Source organism: Arctopsyche grandis, chromosome 13, assembly GCF_051622035.1.
Source record: "Arctopsyche grandis isolate Sample6627 chromosome 13, ASM5162203v2, whole genome shotgun sequence".
Lineage (NCBI taxonomy): Eukaryota > Metazoa > Arthropoda > Insecta > Trichoptera > Hydropsychidae > Arctopsyche > Arctopsyche grandis.
In genome coordinates, this window is record NC_135367.1 from 16,202,644 (window position 1) to 16,215,568 (window position 12,925).

Genomic DNA, 12,925 nt, shown 5'->3' on the forward strand with positions numbered 1-12,925 from the left:
AATTATAAAAATAATTATTTACTACTACAGTTTAAAACAATGGCACTATTTTGGCTACAGGTATTAATATCTTCAACAAACTTGAGTACACATAGAGTGATCAAAAATACATAAATTATTTAACATACGAACAACAATTGTATATTGGAATATAAATTATCATATGTAGTAATATAAAATAGGACAGAAAATAGCCTATTATACACAAATATTTTTCTAAAACAGATGTTTTAGTTAAACCTATAAATTAAACCCAACATTAAGCCAGGTGAAAATTGACATCATAATCAGGTTTTCAGTCCTGAAATCATTAGCCACACCATGCTTTAAGATTAAGCCAAAATAAAAATAAACAACACATTTTTTTGTATACAGTAATAGTTCATAAAATATACATATTCATAATGTTTAAGTGATGATATTATACAATAAAAATAAAACGAAAAAATTGTGATTACACTTGAATTTTACATTTACTGCATGTGTAGTACATACATATTATATTATACAACTAGTCAACAATTCCGAACAATATATTTTTATTCAATTTAATAAACATAACGTATACATAAATTTATTTTTTGAAAATAAACCCATCTTGTATGTCTAACATTTAAATGGAAGATTATATGTAGAGAATATGTGAAACGAAGATTACATAATTTTTTTTACTACATATTTATGTATGTATGTATTATATATTGTTCATGAACAATAAAAAGGCATCATCACAACATTTAGTACAATATTGTGTTAATTCTTATTGTGTAAACATACACTTAAAAAATATTGAGATTTTATATATTACATTAAAAATTCAAAAATAAATATTGAGCTAAAAAACGAATATCAAAAAAATATTGAAAAAATTTATTTTTTGGTAATAAAAAAGCTACCATTGATTATATAATAAATGGAATTTAAAATATTACTTTATAAAATAAAATCAGACTTGAAATAAATAAAAATACTTATAAATAAATAAAGTCAGTCTATCAAATTATAAAAACATATCCATAAAAATGTTTATAAATAGAAAATAACAATAAAACATTATTTTGAATATACCAATAATTTAAAACTGAATAAGTAACAATTGGCTTTTATGTTGTAAGTTTAGGGGCAATGAGTCCTTTCATCATATCAAACGTGTTTCCATCAGGTCTAAGAACTACTTCTCCCATTGGGCCCGAAGCTTTCAAATATCCGCTTTCGTCTATTCCAAGAATACGACACTTCAAACTTTCACCTTCGGCGGCTCCTTCTTCCACAACCAGAACGTCTTGATCGCTGCATTAACGTCATTAATAAATTAATATCATAAAATAATTCAATTTACAAACAAATATTAATTAAACTCACTTATGAAGCCAATATTTATAATACAAATCATAAAACTCAGTGAAATCGTCGGTTTCGTTTATTTTTTCATAGAAAGCTTCAAGACGATTAAGTGTCAAGGCCAGTAATCTTTCGCGTTCCAGAAGTGCTAATTTAGGATTGTGCTCTGTAATTATATCATTCAAACAGCACGTAGGTTTAGCATTATCTAAATTAATGCCAAATCCTAAAATATTAATAAACACACATTAATTAAATAGTTTCATTAGAAATATTTATTAATCAAAGAAAAAACTCACCAATATTTAAAACCATTTCATCGCCCATGACATTTGTATTCAATATTATTCCACCTAATTTTACTCTTTTTGCATAGTAGATATCATTTGGCCATTTAATACTAGAATAAAAAATAGTTATAATCATTTATATATACACATACATATATAAGTACATCATTACGTCATTTTTATATCAGATTCAAAATAAAACACACCCAATATTGATATTTTCATAACCGTCTAATGTTCGAATGGCTAAAATAAAAGAAAGTGCCATGATGTGTTGCAACAGAGGGGCGCGTCTCGCAATAGCATCATTATTCATAGATGTAATGATCTGAAGAGAAAATGTGAGACAACCTTCAGGACTAATCCATACTGTGCCACCGCGGCCACTACCCTGAAAATAGAATCAGTATTTCAGTCTGCATAATAAACAGCGTTTCGAGAATAATAAATACATAGCAACGAGGCATACTTTAGTTTGACGATCAGCTAAAACAACAAGACCGTGGGCTCGCGTGAGTTCGTTCAATATAGTTTGAGTACTCGATAGAATTTCGGAATACACAACCAATCGGCCCAAATGCTTGGTTTTCAATTCCTAAAAATGTATATCAGCATTTTTATCATGAAATGTATATAAAAATAGAATTACAAACGTGTTCGACATTAAATGGGCAAACCTGAAAATATAGAACTGTGGAGAATTTCTCAGGGCATGCATGTAACAAAAGTGGTGTTGAACTCGACGTCGCTTTGGGTATGTCTTCCTTAGGTTTGATCAGTTGGAGACACCCAACAGCTACAGCTTCGGCTGTCTCAAATTTTCGCTATACAACAAAAAAATGTAGATAAAGTAATAACAAGCACATGAATTACACATCGTTTTACCAAGTGATTTGATGAACATCTTTTTTTTACATTCTTTTTAAGAATCTGATGTATGGACAAAGGCTCAAAATAATTATAAATATATTTGTATCTTGGCCACCATAGTGCTACTATTGATATTTTATAAAAAAAATGTATACAAAACATTACAAATTAAATGTTTAATGAATTAATTACATTTCACTGAATACTCAATGGATAATAGTATCTGATGTATTTATAAAATGAATATACTGAGCAAGATTTAAATAAATATTAGCAATTAATAAATCTGGTTACACGACAATTGGTTCAACGCCAAAATGTACCCGACAATTAGTGCACTGACAAAATGTACCCGCGACAAAATGTCCACGGAAATAACGTTCAGGCGACAAAATGTTCAAAAATCCTAAATTTTCCTATTTTAATGGAAAAAGTAACTTCTTATTGTATTATATGTATATATCTATCGATGTATATGATACTTTTTATCGTGTAGATCGCGGATGTTATTAAATTAGTATAAATTACAGGTGTTCTCAACCGTATCCAAAATATTCTTATTTAAATTGAAAAATTACATTTTAAGCGAATGTCATTGAATTAGTTTAAATGTTAGGGGTTCTTAACCGTATCCAATATTTACTTATTTAAATTGAAAAAAAAACTTTTTAAACGTATAGCGTGTTTAAACTTTCGCCCCCATAGTAATTTTATTTAATGGACGTATTCGAAAATTGTAAATCAAAAAATAGATAACTAATGAATAGAGAGGGCGTTAGTAGCATGTTTGATCCCGGGGGCACACTACAGGGGCGTCTTTTCAGCTTTTCCCAGGGGAGGGTAAAAATTTTGACCAGTAAGAAATTACTTTCTAGCAGGGGGGTGTTTTATATTAAAAAAAATTAGTGTACATATGTATATGAATTTTAACTATTTCTTTTAATGATTTTTTCAGTAATATAAAGGCAATCCTATTCAACAATTTGTTTCGTAGGACAAACGAGTTTTACAAATATCTTTCAAAATAAGACAAACAACAAAACAAAATATATTTGAGAATAAACATTTTTTTCTGAGAAAAATCGACGTGTTTGTATCTGACAGTGTTCTAAAGAATTTCAATATTAAATTTTTGTCGATTCAGTATTTTGATTCAAATTCACAATAATACATTAACGAGGATAGCCCCATTCAAATCTAGGGGGGGGGGGTAGCTGCCCACCCCAGCCTCCCAAACGAAGCCCCTGGTAAACTACCCTAGCTATGGCTTTGATTGAAGTCAAAATAAATTTAATTTAGATATACATAAATTTTTCTATTAATTATACAGTAAGCAGCCAAACATGCTTAGTTGCATATAAATAATATAATAAGTTATTAACATGCAAAAAATTATATATGTTTAATAAGAAATAAAAGCGATAGTAAAATAGCACGAAAAGAATACAGTATAAGAATTATCTTAATATATGCATTTCTAAGACATTACACCAGCATACGCCGTGTAGCCTAACTTCAGCCATTTTATTATATCTTAGGTGTTATTTCATTATTAGCCTATTTATATTCATTATTTCTTTTCAAAATATGATTCAATACCTTCAGTCTTTATTGATTGAAAAAAAAAATTCACACCTTACAAAAGAAATGACTGAAGTTAAGCCATGGTGAGATACAGTATTACACCAATCAATTTTTGAAAATTTGAAAAAATCACACACATACCACATATCGATACACACAAATGCATGATTGTATTAGCCTTGACGTGATCAAGTTGATACAACGATTATGACGGATGATTCGTTACAATATCAGTTTATTTCAACTCCTTGCTTGTTCACTGTTAGACAGTCTTGGGAAAACTCAGGCAATAAAGTAATGAGATAAATAATCACAAACAATAGAGCAACATTAAAACATTACATGCAATTAAATAACACATCGGTGAAATGTTTAAAATTAAGGTTGTGGCTATTTGCAGGTACTATATCTGCGACAGGCGTAAAGCCTTCTGCGCATGCGCGTGAACTAATAATCCCATTATAATTTCTTACATTTAATGTATGCTAGACTTGTTTAATCAATCGTTCATTATACATGAGGCAAATAAATTTCGCACGTTATTATAATAAATTTTTATCATTTAGCTGGTTCGCGGCTTGTACTTGTATGTAGGTATTATACGTTGTATATGATAATAATTTTCAAACAATTTATAATATTAGCTAATTTGGATTATATTTTTTACTCTACGTCACTTTACGAGTTTGAACTAAATTTTAAGAGGTTTAAAGCAAAATTTTAACAGTTAACACGCTGACAGTGACAGTGCATGCCTAGAAGGCTTTGCTCATGTCGAAGATATAGTACCTGCAAATAGCCAATAATTCGCAGATATAGTACCTGCAAATAGCCAATAATTTGCAGATATAGTACCTGCAAATAGCCACAACCTAAAGTTAATGTACAACTCATATAGAAATTAAATTAAGTGTATAAATTAAAAATAAATATCATATGTATGTCATAGTTTTAAATTGTTTGCTATGTATGAATATTAGAATAGAAAATAAGGGTATAATTATAGGTTTATATGACATGTAATGTGTACCTTTGCGAGTTGTATTCTCTGCAGTTAGTCAAACAGAATTATTTATTATATATTAATGAGAATATAATGCCACATCAAAGACAGGCGGATGTAAATATGAAAAATTTCATACATATAAGCAAAAAACGTCTGCACAAATAAATATACATATGAGAATGTATGAGAGGTATAAAATAAAATACGTAATATGGGATATAATTGGGTCTTACCGCGGTGTAGCATCACGCGTGGTAATGACCAGGTGGAAATCGTCTGCCCCACCATGCCCAATCACCTTCCTTACAACCACAACCCAATTTCATAAAAATATTAATATATTATTTTTCAATTAACATAAAACAAATCATTGAAGTCAAATAGCAAAGATTATTCACTTAAAAATTGCATTGAAAATACACACACACTACAAAAATTTAGTCGTCTTTGCTAAATTACCTTCAATATTAATTTACTAAAATTAAATGAACATTTCAAAAACACATACACATGAGACATAAACGTACATATACGACATAAATAAAATAAATCAAGATATACAATAGGACTCGACTCGAAATATGTATGTATTATAACACAGATGTAAAAAGATTATGTATACGTGTGTATGTATAATATAATATATTTTGTATATGCTAAAATATTGTATATAGTATTCATTTACAAAAAAAAAATCATTATATATGTATGTGTGTGCAAATACAGGTCCAGAAAAGTGTGCATAATATATTAAAATATACAATGGAAAAAATATATACATATTTACATATATATACCCACGCACAAAAGTTCACAGAATAAATTTTTAGTAAGTTAACATCAGATATGTTAAATAAAGTTATGGTGCATGGGTAAGGCAGGATTTCCTAGGTTGTTTACATAATTGTTTATTTTTGTTAATAAATGTTGCTTCCACAGCTAACAATGAATTGAATCTATATAAATACATATGTTTACGATATTATACAATGAATTATTATACATATATGTATATATAAATAACAGAATAGGTATAATGTCCAATTTAAATGTCATATTGCACAATTGCTGAATACTAATTACTATCTACAAGTAGATATGTTACAGTCCCAATGTTCACTCCGGTTCGTTTATGAACATACTAGTTTGTTCATACACAGACTTTTGGTTTTATTTTAAGTGCTAACAGTCAAAAGTTATCTTCAAATAGACTCACCAGGGTCGCATGAAACTTTTAGCTGTAAAAACCATTAATATGTCAAAACGCCAAGTATTTAAAAGGGAAATCTTAAGGAAACCACATTACAACGTTGCTATAATTCTCGTTTGCGCTCATTTTTAAAATATTCCAACCCAGGGTAAGCATATATAAATAGAGGATGGGTCAAACGATTGAGAATGCTTAAATTTATACCTAATAGTTTGTATATGAACAAACTAGTTTGTTTAGCAATTTGTTCAGTCGATTCAATTTGATGTATGTATATGTTACAGTCGAAGTATATTTTCAGTTGTAATATACTGGCGTTTTAGACCGTTCATATTCCAATACAATTCACCTAGTAAATTATATCTCTACAAGCGCAAATACATTTTCAACAAAATATTCTAGTCAAAATATATTACAGCTGAAAATACACTTCAACTATAATGGTAGTTGGTACTAGGTTAGATAGAATATATCCCAATTAGTCAAAATATTACATATTACAAATGGAAGATACACTTGAAATGTAACATATACACTACAGCTGTCCAGATTGGTTCGTGTATGAGCAAACTAGTGTGTTCATGAACGAACGAAATTTGCACTCGAACTGTAACAGATACAATACTGCAAAAATAATATTGCAAATTAAGTAAATCTATTCTAAGCAGAAATTACTTGTACGTATGTATGAAGTACGAAATAAACTATGTACATATGTAAATACAGAAATAATATAATCAGGTCGCAAATAAGATACGATTCAAATTTAGATTTGTTAGTAAGATACAAGCAAATTATGGAAAGGGGAAAAAAATACCTATTGGGATTCCTTACGTGCGAGTAGATAACACAGACACAACAGTATAAATACACATGAATATGCATCGAGATTTGATATCAAATTTTACATGCTTAATTAAAATTTTCAATTCTTGCGCATGTCAATATCATTCGACTTTCAAAATATCCGTAAAAACTGATTCCACAGATCCAGCAGAATATAATAAAAATGGCACACATGCACATTCATGCATCTAATTAGATGAAATTTAGTAGGATTTGACGTTAACAGATACATATGTATGTAAAATAGAACGTTTACACTATAAGGCAACATGCCAAACACATATTCAGCATTGTAACATATACTAAATAGATACAGTTTGTGTATACATATATTAAAATATCAAGATATCTAAGTGAAGTGAATATTCCGTTTGACTAAGTAGTAACTAGTATTTTAAGCGGTGCACAATCAAATTCTCTATATTGTATTTCAATATTCAACGAATAACAGTTTATATTTCAGTGTTTGCAATTCAATGTGCCCAATAGCGATTAATAAACTATATATTGAATTGTAATAGTTTTTCAATTACATATATTGTGTTGTGAATAAATAACCTTTTACCTTTTTCAATAATGTTTAATATTATATAATAATCTGACATGATAAAATTATGTATAAATGGGCATTTAAAGTGAATACATTTGTTATATACATAAAAAAAAGACTTAAAAATAAAAATTAAATAAGACAAAGTCGAAGGAAAAAATTACCTCATATGTTCCCAAGAAGTAAGCGGGAGTATAGCAAGGTTCTGAAGATAGCGATATCGTCAACGGTGAAGGAATTGTTGACATTCCAAGGCCACTCAATATTTTCCTTAGCACACCTAAGCGTGCTTGTTCAGCAGATGTTGCATCTGTACCAAGATATTCTCTTGCGTCCAGTTCTAAATGAACCTAATTGCGTGCATAGATAAAATGATTGAATATGCATATTGCAACAGTGAAAACTATTGAATTAACTGCTCGTTGAAATAACCTGGGAGAAGACAGCCATTCCACCTGACTGGTCATCACGAGCTCGTAAAAGTGATGGAGTGTGCCACGTCTGTTCTGCAGCTAATACTTCGACTTTTAAACTGTGGCCACCGTGACCCTTGTATTCGGTTGGGCTGAAATTTAATTATTATAAATAGAATATAGTCGTTATTTATACTTCACAGTCATATTTTAGAGTAGTGTAGTTAGATGATATATTCCAGAATGGTCAACTGCCCATGAATTAAAGATTTAATTACATGAGCTACAAAAAAATTTACCGGAGTGGAGACTAATCAATCTTTATTAAATTTGGCACACTGAATTCGAATATGACAATGATTTTTATTGGCTTGCTCTCGTTTGAGAGATATAAACGTTTAAAAAAATGGGCAATTTTCACAGAATTTTGGCTTTTGCAGTATTTAATTCAAAATCTAGTATTGCTGTGCCAAAAGTGAGTATTAGAATCAATAGTCAGATGTTTTTTTTATTTATTGTGATTTTTTATCGCTTTGAAATACTTAAAATTAATTATCTAACGAATTTTATAAGTCGAAAATATTTTTCCGTAATATTATGAGCTAATTTCGTTAATTTTTGGCTTTACCACGTTTACAAGGATTGGTTTTTTATGATAGTATTTTTTGTCTAATGGAAACGTACTAATTCGAACGGCAAATGCTTTTAAATTGAGTTAAAAAATTCTGCTGTTTATGACCACATGGATGTTGAAAAATGGAGAACGCATCACGCCATCTCACTCGCTCACGCTGATTTACAAGCGATGGGCATTTTACATTACATATTGTAATTTAAAATCATTTACCGCTTATATAAATAAAATAAAATATTGAGATTGAAAACCAACCTTTATAAACGTGGTAAAGTAAAGAATTAGCTCATAATATTACGGGAAAAAATATATATAAAAAAATATATATATATATATATATATATAAATATTAACTTTTAATTAATATTTATATATTAAAATATTCTAGATAATTAATTATACATATTTAAAAGCAATAAAAAACCACAATCAATAGAAAAAACATGCGACTGTTAATTCAAATACTCACTTTTGGCCTAGCAATACTAGATTTTTAAATAAAGACTAAAAAAGACAAAAATCTGTAAAAATTGCACATTTTTTACATACCTCCTTTACGTTTTTTAAACGCTCATATCTTTTAAATGAGTGCAACACAACAAAAATCATTTTCATATTCGAATTCAGTGGGTCAAACTTAATAATAAAGATTGATAAGTTTCCACTCCGGTAAGACAAAAACGTGATTATTTGTTGCTCAGTGTTGTGGAGCCAAGCCAAATATTATTAATTTTATGATTACAGTCTTGGAAACAATTGGTTTTAACAATACAAAATATAACTTACTGCGCATTAGAAGCTGTTGAAAACTGTTTACGAGCCGGCGATGCTTGATAGCAAAATACATGGTGAAGTAATTTAACAGATTTCCAATTTTCATAAGTGAAACTGACCAATTCCCTTTCACGCACCTGTCATTACAAATATTAAAAATGTATACAAAAAGATTGGTTTTTAGTAGTAAGCTTATGTATGTATGTGTGGAGATTTAATACTCACTTCAGCCGTCTGGTAATAAGGCAACACCGATATCAATAAATCAGAACAAAGCGAGAGGACATTAGCACCGTGTAAAAATGCCGATAGTAAAGCAGCAGAAGCTCGAGTCGTTAAGGCACCACCGGCCACCAGAAGAGTTGCTCCGCTGGATCCAGCTGCTTCTAAAGTGGCTTCCTCACCAGAAGAATAAATAGCATACCTATAATAATAAAAATTTTTAGCTTACATACAATTCTGTATATAATGTATCAATTAATCGATAATTGTTTTAATACCTATCGGGATCTAAGACACTCCTCAAAGTTCTAGAAATATTTTCTCGCGTGACTGCACTATCTGAATAAATAAGCACATTTGGAGGCTTCACTGTCGGTAAACTAGGACACGATGCGCCTCCTTTATTTCTACGTTCGCTGGTCGATATCGGTTCATCCAAGAGGGATGACTTGGAATGACTTTTCCTCTCGAGCGTTTGCATTCTTGATATGGTGACTGTTCTAGCGTGAGGTTTTTCAACAGCTGGTTTATTATTTAATTCTAATTTCAGATCAGATTTTCTCGATACGAGCTTATTGTGTTTCTTCGGCGATTCATGCACGGAGTCACCGTTTGTTATATTATTATTAGGTTTGTGTTTCGGCGAGTCTTCGCTCGGCCTGTCGGGAATATTGGGAACGGGTACGATAGTATGATTTGTGTGATTTTGTGTAGGAGTCATTATGTCGGAGTCCGGTGTTGGAGATATCTTTAATGTGTTATCAGTGATGTTTCGTAATGTTTTAATATATTTCGAGCAATGACGAGGCGATCCATTCAAATTGCCGTGTTTTAAAGCTTTGCATTCATCATCGTTCAAAATTATTGGTTGTCCTTCGAATTTCACAGCTACAAAGATAAGGATTTGGAAAAATATTTCTTCTCAACATTTCAAGGAAATATTGTAGTTAAAAACTTACTCATAATTCTAGATATTGGCGTTTCACAGTATAAAAATGTTGAAGCTAAATTTGTAAGATGAGACATGTCTCCATGAAGAGCTAGCGCTAAACGAGTCCCCTCCAATCTCCAGGCTAAAATTTTCCAAGCCTCAGTTTCCTGTAATGAAATTATATAATTCAGTACTTGTTAACTTCGATTTCTGAAAAGATGATTTACTTTACAAATTTTAAACATTTTTAATGAACTTACTGGTAAAATACTGATTTCTTCGGGATCTTCGTTTTCTAATTCGCATTCAAGTAAGACGTTTAAATACTCTACGTTAGTGTCAGGATCGACTGAAGTGGATGGTTTAATTCCGTCGGGAGAATCTGTGAGAAACTTAGGCTTCACGTTCGGTACAAATGCAATTTTGGTTGGATTTGGCGGTGGAGCACGCCAAGTAGATAAGCACAGTTCTAATAAAGGTTTCAGGGCACAAGCACAAGCTTTTTCTCTCACGAATAAGACTTCAGATATACATGCTTTCTCTGGTTCTTTGCACAAGGAAGAACACGCTCGAACGAATTCTACAGAAATGAAAAATAATATGAAATAATTATCAATGCTACTAAAAGTAATGATTATCTTTTAGCTAACCTTCAGTATTGTTGGACATTCTATAGAATGCAACGCACGAATTGGATGAAATGTGCTGTAACAGCTTAGTGCGGATATTTTGCAACTGCCACATTTTTATATATGAACTGATGATATAGAAAAGTGTCAGGAACATTTTAGATCGTTTGCTTCTACTTTTAAGGTATACAAATAATTCTGAAAAGTATTTCAATACAAATAAATAAATAGTATGGAATGTAAATAGCATATGAATTAAAAATTCGATAAACTATTGCACAATACATCAATACATATTTTTATCGGTATTGGGGGTGTAATTAAAATAAATAGTGTGGATTATAAATTAAAGTCAATTTAAAAAATGAATATTAAAAAATCTTAACTAACATGTATGGGACGGTTTATGTGAAGAGAGACATTCAGCAAACGCGAGCTGAAGCGGCAGCGCGCGACCCACTGACACTTAAACGCAGTGCTGCCAACTGTTTCTTTATTGCGTTCAGGAAATCAATACAGGACAAATTTACAGAAGATTTTTCTTTGAAGAAAATATCATAGATGTATATCATATAAATATGCATGAGAAATCGTATGTTGTAGAACGCGACTATGCACGCGATGGGCTTATTCCGGCGTTGGCGTCTATTGACGACAAGGACAGACTAGGGCTGTCAACAGGTCTTTTTTCAAATATACTTAAATTTATACATATTTTATTTCGCCGACTTTTAAATATTTTGTGTTGAACAAAAACTCGATGCGTACAAGTAAAATCAAGTTGACGCGTTTCGTTTAATTTAGAACTAATTTTTTTAGTGTTCTAATAATCCGTTTACTATGGTAAACGGATTATTTCGCACATTGTGATAACGCATACGATCGTTGCGCTATCACAATGTGCAATTGAATTCTCGTTAGTATGATAGTTCGCGTGGGTAACTCTCGATGAATGAAATTTTTGGGTGCTATATGTTCCGTGATCGAGATTTTAGTAACGTGCGCGAGATCGCTTTGTGCGGAATTATCACTGAACCGTTTACTATATCACGTTCAGAGCTGTTTTTTATATATGTATATTTCTATACCATATTAGCCCGAATATAGCACAGCCTTGAACATAACGCGAGCATACATATATTTGAAATAGGATTGAAACGAAAAATAAAAACAATCTTCCATCTTTTTCAACCCATAAAATGTCATTCTCTCTCCTTACTAGATTATCGGAAATGGATTTTTTCCACGCTATCATAATACATTCCTCACTAAGACAGGAATTAATGTTTTTATTTTTCATGTAGGTGTCAGTGAATGATTTCTAGTTTAGAATCAACTATTATTATAATTCTTTCGTAAATTGTAATTAAATGGATTATTGACACGTGGTGGGGTGAAACACAGTACTTTGTTTTGCACTAATTTCGAATTAAACGCGGATGCTTTTTACAGAAAAATATTTTAGGTAAGATAGCATCACATTACATGTCAGCTTTACAGAATATATAAAGTAAAACCTTGAATTAGCCCATTATATTGAGAGTTTGTTGTTATTTAAAAAAAATGGATATATTAAAAAAAAGTTTGTCAATAATAAAGGTCTGTTCATACCTATCCAGCACGAC

The 12,925-nt window shown here is 30.5% G+C and overlaps 1 protein-coding gene across 1 annotated transcript; it reads right to left on the minus strand.

The window, feature by feature from the left end:
• Positions 1-450: 450 nt before the first annotated feature.
• Positions 451-11,777, minus strand: Hcs (holocarboxylase synthetase-like protein). The gene is made up of 15 exons (XM_077445077.1): positions 11,691-11,777; positions 11,322-11,498; positions 10,932-11,251; positions 10,700-10,838; positions 10,019-10,628; positions 9,744-9,942; positions 9,531-9,655; positions 8,130-8,262; positions 7,862-8,047; positions 2,309-2,455; positions 2,101-2,226; positions 1,838-2,022; positions 1,641-1,741; positions 1,363-1,567; positions 451-1,290 (listed from the first exon to the last, which is right to left on the minus strand). Exons 2-15 carry the CDS (start codon positions 11,455-11,457, stop codon positions 1,104-1,106), a joined length of 2,799 nt encoding a protein of 932 aa, XP_077301203.1. The 5' UTR covers positions 11,458-11,498; positions 11,691-11,777; the 3' UTR covers positions 451-1,103.
• Positions 11,778-12,925: the final 1,148 nt, after the last annotated feature.

Bases quoted from the DNA above. Each gene is read 5' to 3' on its own strand.
- Hcs (XM_077445077.1), bottom strand. From the start codon at position 11,457: ATGTTCCTGACACTTTTCTATATCATCAGTTCATATATAAAAATGTGG. The intron at 9,943-10,018 runs GTATTAAAACAA...TTATTATTATAG, and splicing joins AGTGTCTTAGATCCCGATAG to GTATGCTATTTATTCTTCTG. The intron at 9,656-9,743 runs GTGAGTATTAAA...TTGTAATGACAG, and splicing joins CTTATTACCAGACGGCTGAA to GTGCGTGAAAGGGAATTGGT.